Source organism: Merops nubicus, unplaced genomic scaffold, assembly GCF_000691845.1.
Source record: "Merops nubicus isolate BGI_N331 unplaced genomic scaffold, ASM69184v1 scaffold363, whole genome shotgun sequence".
Classification (NCBI taxonomy): Eukaryota; Metazoa; Chordata; class Aves; order Coraciiformes; family Meropidae; genus Merops; species Merops nubicus.
In genome coordinates this window covers 9,386-19,352 of record NW_008600683.1, presented here as the reverse complement: position 1 = coordinate 19,352, position 9,967 = coordinate 9,386, and the positions used below count along the sequence as shown (strand labels likewise).

The 9,967-nt window shown below is 37.4% G+C and overlaps 1 protein-coding gene across 1 annotated transcript; it reads left to right on the top strand.

The window, feature by feature from the left end:
* Positions 1–768: 768 nt before the first annotated feature.
* Positions 769–9,220, top strand: TTLL1 (tubulin tyrosine ligase-like family, member 1; the record flags this gene model as incomplete). Its single annotated transcript, XM_008937735.1, has 6 exons — positions 769–903; positions 1,072–1,180; positions 4,267–4,410; positions 6,180–6,266; positions 7,403–7,566; positions 9,091–9,220. Coding segments are annotated over 6 exons (769 nt in total), but the record flags the coding sequence as incomplete, so codon positions are not given.
* Between the last annotated feature and the right edge of the window lie 747 nt (positions 9,221–9,967).

Sequence of the window (9,967 nt, the reverse complement as noted above, 5' to 3'; positions counted from 1 at the left end):
AGGCAATTTCAGTAATTATTTTATTTAATCTGTATTATATCACGTTTTAAATTGGTACAAAGGAAGAATGCATATATATGAAAGAAATACATTATCCGTTTGGAGCACAAAATAATACGTCATGTTGTTGATCTGCTTCCAAGTGGATCAAACAGGTTAGCAATCTGTGTTTTTCTCCAACTAGAAAAGTTTTGTTCACACAACTAATGTTATTTTTTTTTCCTGTTATAGTGTGACTTGCTGAATATCACTTGAATTTGGTTGTTTGGTTTGTTTTCTTTTTTTTCTGCTTGTCTTGAAATCTGAAGGATGTCACAAGCAGAAAGTTACCTTAGCTTTTCGTAGTGGTTTGCAATTGCACACCAAGCATAAATACAAATATTCTAGGAGTGCAAGACCTTGACTAATGGAGGCAATGTAATACAAGCTCTTTGCTTGTCTCAACTATGCCAAGCTCTAAATGCTCTCCAAGGGAAGGACTGGCTTGTAGAGCTGCATTCCATATGGCTCATGCAGCTAACCAGTTAGCTGCAGAACTGAGTTTAAATGGTTAATTGATCTTGGTCATCTGTTTAGTATTTTTGATTTTTTTTTATGTGATGCCTGATGCCTGGTATTTTTAACCACTAAAATTTAACACATTGTCTTGGCAAAAGATGTAAGATTTCAGTCAATCCAAAATTTACAAACTGCTTCTAAAGAAGAAAAAGACTTAGAGATTATATGATTGCAGTTGTGACATTCTGAAATAGGAATTGTGTTTTTCAGGTTTGTATCTCAGTCCTCCAAAGAAGCCTATGTCATTTCTCTCTATATCAACAACCCACTGCTCATTGGTGGGAAGAAGTTTGATCTTCGTCTCTACGTTTTAGTATCTACTTACCGTCCACTGAGATGTTACATGTAAGACTGTTTATATTTGCACTTTGTTCAGAGAGAGTGTTCTTTGTAGTCAAAATAATGTTGCTCTAGTTGCACAAAGAAGTTTAACATGTATGTGGTATCCTAGGATGCTCTTTTCCTTATTTCTTGCTGGGGTTTGACATGTTTTAATGACTTTCTGCATTTAAGGTATAAACTTGGATTTTGCCGGTTTTGCACAGTGAAATACACACCAAGCACGAGTGAACTGGATAACATGTTTGTGCATCTTACAAACGTTGCCATTCAGAAACATGGGGTAAGTGTACTGAGTTCTTAGGTGCTCTTTTGTAGCAAGACTGATTTTCTTAAATTGTCCCAAAAACTGGGAATACAAAGGTTTTGTCATGTTTTCCATCATCTTGTGATTAAAATACTTCAATCTGAACTTAAAAATAAGTTTAGAAGACTGCAGATAGAAAGTATGCAAGATAATGACTTGCAGCTCTGTAATAGACTGATATCTTCAGTATTGACTTGCAGTCATTGAAAGTAAGGGTTTTCTTCAAGTCTCCTGTCATTTCAATGCTAATATGCTCACTTAGCAATTGATTCCATGAGCAGTGGAATTAATGAAGCCTGGTTCCTGTGGATTTGTATTGTATAATGACATTTCAGTATCACCTTCCTGATCTCCCCCTCCCTCCCTCTCTCCTGTGTGGTTAATTCAGCTTTCCTATTTTCCAGTACTTTGTCATCACAATACTTTCCAGCTTCTTCCTATTTTTCCCCTTGCCCACACCTTACTTTTCTGGGTAAGAAAGGAAATGTGCAGTTGTGATCTTGGAAAGAAATGTTTGCTGCCTGGCCAGCTGGTGGCTTCCTCTTGAATGGACAAAGATGGAGTTCTGTCTGCAGAGCAGTTCTTTCCTGTAATTTGCTGTTGACATTCTTAATACCTGTGGAAGCCTGATGGCTCTGACAGCACTTGCCTGTGTCAAAACAGGCTGAAATTAGTGGGAGGAAAGGCTAGTGGGTCAGGGGTGACCTGAACAGATGGGCATGCACTATCACTGCCCAAGCCTTTTTCCTGTAGGGAATCCACTTGATGATGATGACTGTGTCCCTTCTGCGTGTTTAGCGGATGTCTCTGATTTATAAACCATGCTTCTGTTAGAGTAATTAAAGCTCTATTGTCCCACTTCCTAATTGCATAGGTTTTATTTTAAGATTATGGAAAATAAACGTGTCTGTATGTACACACGTGTACACTCACACATATAGATTCAGATGTGTATACACATAGGTTCACACACAAGATACATAGGATTACAACCTTGCTAAATGTGCCTTGTCCATTACTGTTCTGCAGGATCTGCAGCATAGCAGAACTGCTGTTATCTGGGTATTCCTGTAACAACAATGTGAACTATAAGTGTCACTTATGGTGGTAGTTGTAAACCAGGATAAGTGTCAAAATGTGACATTTTTCAGCACTACAAATGTTTTCTTGCTCAGGTGCTGATCTATGAAGTGCTTCAAACACATCACGGTTTGACAGGGCACACTGAGAATTAGTTATGGTGAAAGCAGATTCCAGACAATTCAGAGCATCAATCATGGCACAGTTGCCAGTAGCAGTGAAGAGGTGAGGCACCTGCTCTGTTGCTATCCTGTTAGTGCACACCCTTTTATATTCTCAACGAGCTAAAGAGTGGCCTTCAAGACTGCTTGCAGGTAAAAGTAAAAGTGAAAGTAGTGGTGAGGTCACTTTGAAAGAAGAAAAAACAGCAGAAATAGGTATAGAAATAGCAGCTTAAAAACGTGGCATCATTACTACAGTATTTTAAGTACTTTTTATAAATTCTGAATCACTAAAATCTATTGAGTTTTGCAGAAGGAAGTGAGAGAAGTTTCACGTAAATTTGCTCCATCCCATCAGCCCTACTGTTTTAAACATCACTAACTTTGGAGGCAATTAGGCTCCACAGTTTTAGACGAAGAACCCAATGTGAATCTTATCAAAATTATTATGAGACCCGGAAAAAACTCTTTTAAGTTCGAGCTGTTAATCCTTCCTCGAAGCCCTATGTGAATTGCAGAGTTCCAGCATGTTTGTACCCTACAAGCTCGTGGAAGATCCTCCCTAATTTGAAGTGTACAAGTCAGGATTGGGGAGAGGAAAAGGGTAAAATGAAGAAAGGAGGATAAGTCAATTTACCCATCATAATGTTTGTGCTGGAAAATACAGTTCTTAGCTATTTTCTGCATGTGTAATGCCAATAAAACAGTAATTCTTCTACTTAATTATTTTCAGCTAGTGATCTGTGTAACCTAGTAGAATATTCTACTTCGAATAGTTTTAACTAAACAGCTGTGATTGTGTAAAGCTCTACCCAGTTGCAATCTATTTTGATTTGGGTACTTGTTCGGAAATGCAAAGAAGTTTGGAACTTTGATCTCTGTTCCCTTGCTGGAATCTGGTCTCAAGACATTTTTTTCCATGCAGCAAGTCCTGAGAACCATGTTTCAGATCTTTATTTGTCCAGTCCAGTTTTCCAAATGTGCTGAGGAGGGAGCTGTAGAAAAAGCCTAAAAATAGATAGAGGGTTCTCTGACCTTGTCTTAGAAGACAGAATGTGAGTCTTTCCATCAGTAAGAGTAATCTCAGTTTGCTCTTGCCTTTCTTTTTAAAGAGAATGTAGTGCAGAGCCTGTAGCCTCTGAAAAGACAAACACAAGGTAAATTCTTTTTTTTTGCCCTTATTAAGTAGCATTTAGGTTCTTTTCTATATCAAAATATTGAATTGCTTGAAAAATTAACCTTTAAAAATAATTCAGGTGTCATTTCACTGTCTTCTTGAATGTGGCTGTTTTCAGTAGCACCATTAAGAAGACACTGTGTTTGCCTTTCAGGAAACAGAGAAGTCACTCTGAATGAATAAACACAGACAAGCACTTTCAAGTGCTGCATTTTAAAATAGCTAACTTCAGTGAAATTTAGCAATTGCTCACTTAATTATTTCTCCCTTATCCCCAGAGGAGGAAAAAGTTCAATTCTTTCCTTTCACATTTTAAAACTTGTATCTCCAAATCATAAATTATGTTTTAATATAAAACTGTCAAAGTGCCAGTTGTTGTTTTCTTCTAAGACAGATTTATTTAATGATTTAAAGTGTGTGATATAAACATATCCAGCTATAATAAAGCCAGTTGTTTATATAGAGGGCAGTTCAAAGTAAAGCTGAACTCTTCATAATGCTGTAAAATAGAGCAAAAACAATTTGCTGAGTTAGTTTTTAGAGCAATACTTGTATGTAAGTATAAGTGGGCTTCTTGTGTGAATGAAACAAAACTGCTGAACAACTTGAAAATTTTAGACTGAATTAACTCCTTAACTCTTCAGGATGATTACAATCATATCCATGGAGGCAAGTGGACAGTGAGTAACTTACGCCTGTATCTGGAGAGTACTCGTGGAAAGGAAGTCACAAACAAGTTGTTTGATGAAATTCACTGGATAATTGTGCAGTCACTGAAGGCCGTTGCGGTGAGTACTGTTCCTGGAATGCTGCCAGCCACAGCATGACTGCTGCAGGCTTCTCATAACCATGGAAGTGAGTTTGCCATCAACCCTCCTGAAATCTGCTTCCTCCTGTTTGAGTGATGGTGTTGGTGCTGATGCTGATTTCTGCAATTTTGTTCCCTCTGGATTTCCCTGAGCTGAGTGAAGTTGAGTCTTGAGTGGGTGGGTGAGCTATCTGTGCATATTGAAGAACTGAACAAATCTGCCTCCGTGAGGGCTCTGTGAACTATTTAATGACTTGATAGTGCCCTTGTGAATAGCATTAAGCTCTGCCAAGGTGTGTGACGTCATTTCAGCAATAACAAATGTGTCAAATGAAAAAATAGCTCTGGAGGACAATTTATCAGGGAAAACATAAGGTTATTAGTTCAGCAGAGTTACATAACTTACTTGCACCTCTGTCATACACAAGTCACATAGTTATTATGAACTCTTATTTAAAAAGTAGCAACCAATCCTCTGCTTGAGTGACTTTCTAGTGTCAGAGGAACATCCTGTGATTACATGAGAGAGCAGGTATCACTCTGTGTTACCACAGCTGAGGTAGCTGAAGAGCTCACTGTTGCCAGGGACTGTCCTGTTCCCAAGTTCTGTCATCTCTTTGGATTGGTCCTGGCAGCATCATGAGGTGAATCAGCTCACTCGCTTAAGTGACAGTTACTCTCCTGCTTTATTGATGAGTTAGTATTCTGCCAGTGTCATAAGCTGAATCACCTCACTGGAGGACCAGATGAACACCAGAATCAGCACAAGAAAGAGGGACAAGGTCATGAAGCTAGTATCAGTGGGAGGTGGGGAAGCATGGCTCAGCTCAGCCTATGCCATGCCATCATATTTGCAACCAGATGTGAGAAGAAAAGGGATTCAATCCAAACGTTAGAAGACCTTTGAAGAGGAGAGGGGAGGGGAGAGGAGAATTATTGAGCAGAATTATTGAGTGTGAAATGTTTTGGTCCTCTATCTGACAATGGCAAATGTAATGAGACATGCTTCTTCCTCCCCTCACCCCCCACACTCCCTGAAGAAATTAAAAGCTTTGATTATTGGTGTAGGGGAGAACATCTCACTGACCTGTTACAAAGGTTTCTTTAAAAGATTGACAAGATTTGCATAGAAGAAAAGTCTTACCGTGCAGACTGCAAATGTTTAGCAGATGCTGGAAAACTACTCATTCTCCAGAGGATGTGCATCTAAGCACAGCTTGGTCCTTGATCTGTCTTAGCTTTTGGTATGATAGTTGACTTGAGCTAGTTAGAATTTTTAAAATTATCTGGTAGTTGTTTGACCTCAAATTTCTGCATAGTTACAGCAGCATAATAAAAGAAATGTCTTTGAGTAAGTCTTCTTCTTCTGGAGTTTAAAGAATTCACAATTATGTGCAGCTGTTATGTAAATTTTTAAACTTCCTTATTTCTCTTGATGCATGCAGGCTTTAAATATTGTTATCAATTTTGCAAAGTATGAAAACACTTTTCACACTGGAAGCATAATGGAAAATTAAGGTAACTTAGCATTTTTACAATCATTATCATTGGAGTATTTACTTACAGCTTGGAAAAAAGAGGCAGTCCTAAACTGACTAGTTAGCAAGCATGTATTAGAGTTACAACAATGAAAACTGTTGTAGAAGACTCATAACATAATTGCATTGCTGATTTTTGGCAAACAAACTGTGTAATCAAGTTACTTACTGAAATGTTGATTTTAATACATATTTGTTGTCTATTTTTTAGCCTGTAATGAATAATGATAAACACTGCTTTGAGTGTTATGGATATGACATTATCATTGATGACAAGCTTAAACCATGGCTAATTGAGGTAAAGTTACATGAAATATGGGGAAAAAACCTTCCTTCTCATTTTGTACAACAAAACTAAGTAGATTTCAATGTAGTCTTTCCTCTTCTGAAACAGTATCTTTTGTTTCTCAGGTAAGTGGATTGAGAAAAACATTGGAATGCAAAATAGGCCATGTGCTGTCCTAGCCAGCGCCTGCTTTTGTTTCCCCTTTGTTTGGTATTTCTATTTGTTTGTGGCTTTCTGTTTTGTCTTTTAAACCTGAGGAATTCATACAATTGGACTTCAGAGGCAGTCTGAAGTTAGCAGCCCCATTAGCTATTGTACCAGTAGCTGGAAAATCTGTGTTGCCCCCATGGAGTATAACATCAAACTTAAGTGTTAAATGTTGTCGTGACCGTAATGTTGCAGGTTGAGGGGAAATAAAAGGGGCACACAAAAGATAACTGAGATATTTTGAAGGCTTTTTTTTTTTTACCTAAATTTCTCTTCAGTGTATTAACTTTGTATCTGTATGTTCAACATAAATTTTATCCAGCCCTCTTTCTTCTCTGTCTAATTGAAAGTGGAAGATCAAAGTTAAATGGACTTTATTCAAAAAGAAAAAAATTGTTTATTGTTCCGATACCACTTCTCCGTAATAAATGGAGAACACAAGACATGTCAAATGAACCCCACTTTTAATTAAAACAAGATGCACTGTAGTGCTTTGAGTAGTGAGCACATATCTGTTTCTCCAGCTCACAATTTACCAGGGGATTAAGAACATAAAGAAAAGCTGTTTACCTGGAAGGAACCCACAGGTTCCTGTATGTAACAGCTCTTGGAGTGAACCAGGCAAATTGTAAGCACTAAAATTTATGGGTCCATGTAAGCTTAGAAAATGAAACAAATTTTTGTGTTGTCTGATTTGCTCTGGTGTATCAACAGAAATCTTCAGGCTGACACTGCAGACATTTAGTGGTGTGGTGCTTTTGTTTTTATGTAAAAAGAAAAATGCCCAGTGGGGGATTCCTTCCAGTGTCTGAGGAAGTGCAAGATGTGCTTTCAGATGCTAAATCTTCATTTCCCAAAAAATACATAATGTCTTCACACATGCTGTTTGGAGAACCATATACCACACAAAAAATCAATGCAGACTTTTTTTTCTCTTTTAGGTTAATGCTTCCCCTTCTCTTACTTCCAGTACTGCTAACGATCGCATCCTGAAATACAATCTCATTAATGACACACTTAATATTGCTGTGCCTAATGGGGAAATTCCAGACTGTAAATGGAATAAATCTCCACCAAAAGAGGTTCTTGGCAATTATGAAGTCTTGTAAGTTTTATCAATGTTTTAGATAACTGCAAGTGTTTTTTCAGTCACCTCAGTTTTTTAATGTGTGATTTAGAGCACAGGGATAAGATAAACTTCATTCTGATGTGAAAAATGGACACAAAGTACCACTTCATTCTTTTGGAGCTTCAGTGGCAACATTGGATGTGGGAGTGCATTAAAGCCAAACTGCCTTGCCTCATCTGCAGAGGGAATGCTACTGCTGCACCTTCTGAGCTTCCAGCAGCTAGATTTAAATCACAGAGACAAAGAGAATGTTTGTCTTCTACATGTGTAGAGCTTTAATTATATTGAGAGTATTATATAGATGATAGTTAAATGGATATTATAGCTATTTGATACAAATTTTCTCTCAATTCACAGAAATGATGCCTCTTGACTCCTGTAATTCATGGATGCAATAATAATGAGTTGTCAAGATATTTTTTAAATTCTCCAGTGTGTATTACAGAGAGAGACATTAAGGAGATGGAGGTCTTTATATTGGAATGTCCAGAGGTTTTATCTAGGATTGATTGGTCTTATGCAGCAGAATACTGATGTAAATACCATATGATGATACAGTTTTTCATATTTTTTGAGGAAATGTTCAGACAGGTTCTCCAGTACTAGTGGTACAGTTGTTCAGTACCTCAGGAATGTGGTTATGCATGTAGATGATCCTCTAGTTCATACTGATCATAAATACTCTTTCTATATACTAGTAAAGACAGTTAAACATAAATGTTGGCTGAATTATGATTTAGGTTTTGATGAATGTTATATCCATGGTAGCTGCAAATACCTATCAATAGTGTCACTGAGTATATATTGTGACTTTTCTACAAAACATCATCATATTATCTTTTGATAATTATAATTATGCATTTATAGTCAATTTCTGTGTGGAATTTGCATAGCAGCTGAGAGGTAAGTATATACTGAGGTTATCTGAGGTCATAATAGGCTTAGATATTTGAAGAACTTGTCACTGTGGTTAAGCATTACAAAATACAGATCATCAAATGCATGTAACTTAAGCACGCTGTTGTTTGTTCACCTTCTTCTTTCCCTGCTGTCTCTGATGCAACACTGGAGTTTTTTAACACTGCAGCTAACAATCCTCTGTTGGAAGCAACAGCTTAAGACTTCATTAAACCACCATTGGACTGATGTTCCTGCTTAACCACAGACCTCTGTAGTAAGGAGAAATACAGAAGTACATGGGGAAATTTCACAAGCATAAAATTTCACAAAATCAGGAGCTCAGCCAAAGCTGCCAGCTGATTTGTTTCTTTCAAAAAGTAGCTGCAGATAGTTCAGTTGATCTGTACTGTAACATCATGCAGCAGTGTATTTCCTTCAATAATAGTTGCATCTCAAACTGTGCCTGTGTAAAGCTGTGTGTGGAACAGTTTGTATTAAATTTCAGTGCTAAATAAGGAAGCAAAAGAGAATATGGAGGACCCAGTCTAATCTGGGCAGTGAATAGCAGGACAAGGCATTGAACCTGTTATCTTATTTCAGATATGATGAAGAGATGGCACAAAGTGATGGGCCCGACCGTGACTTGCGAAGTCGTTCTGGGCCATCCACTGGAGTAAAAGGCAATCGTGCAAGAGATTTGGGAAAGCCTGTCCTAACCACGTGGAAGTGATAACAGAAAAAACAGCTGCCCTCTTGGGAGGAAGACATCATCAACAAAAATGCAGGTTTTGGACAGATTCCTCTATTTTGCTACATTGCAGGTGGGAAATATTAAATGAGGATAATACAGCCTCTGAAAAGCAGTGGAGTAAACACTCTAAAACCAGGAACTGTACTGGACATACACTGAGACTTGGTGATGATTGCAATAATATATACATAGTGTGTGTATATATATATATCTATATCATGTTTTTTTATATGTAAATACACTTTGTATAAACTAATATTCTCTCGGTAATAATTAAGAACTTTCTTTTTAAAGATTACAGCTCAAAATATGCATTCTGAAAGAAACTCCTTGCTGTTCTGGATATAATTTGTTTCCTGTAGTAGCCTCTCCCTAGCTCTCCATAATAAGTGAGCCCTGGATTCTGTAAAAGGGTAGAAGTGGTGAGGGTTAATGTTGTCACAAAGATGGTTCAGATTCTTGCTAGTAAAATAACAGCAACTAGAAAAAATGGCAATATGTGGACTTGAGGCTGTTGTCAGTTAATGCAGCTAATGATTTATAAACCAGTGGTAAGAAAGTGAAGAGCAACTCTTCATATGCTGAGGGTTGGGGTTTATTTAATTTCCTTTAAGTGTTTTGAGCTGGTGACTCTTCAAAGGTAGAAAGTTTCATCAACTGAGGGAGTGTTTCAAATGGTATATTTATGCATTATTTCACTAGCCATTAATTTTTATTTCAAGATAA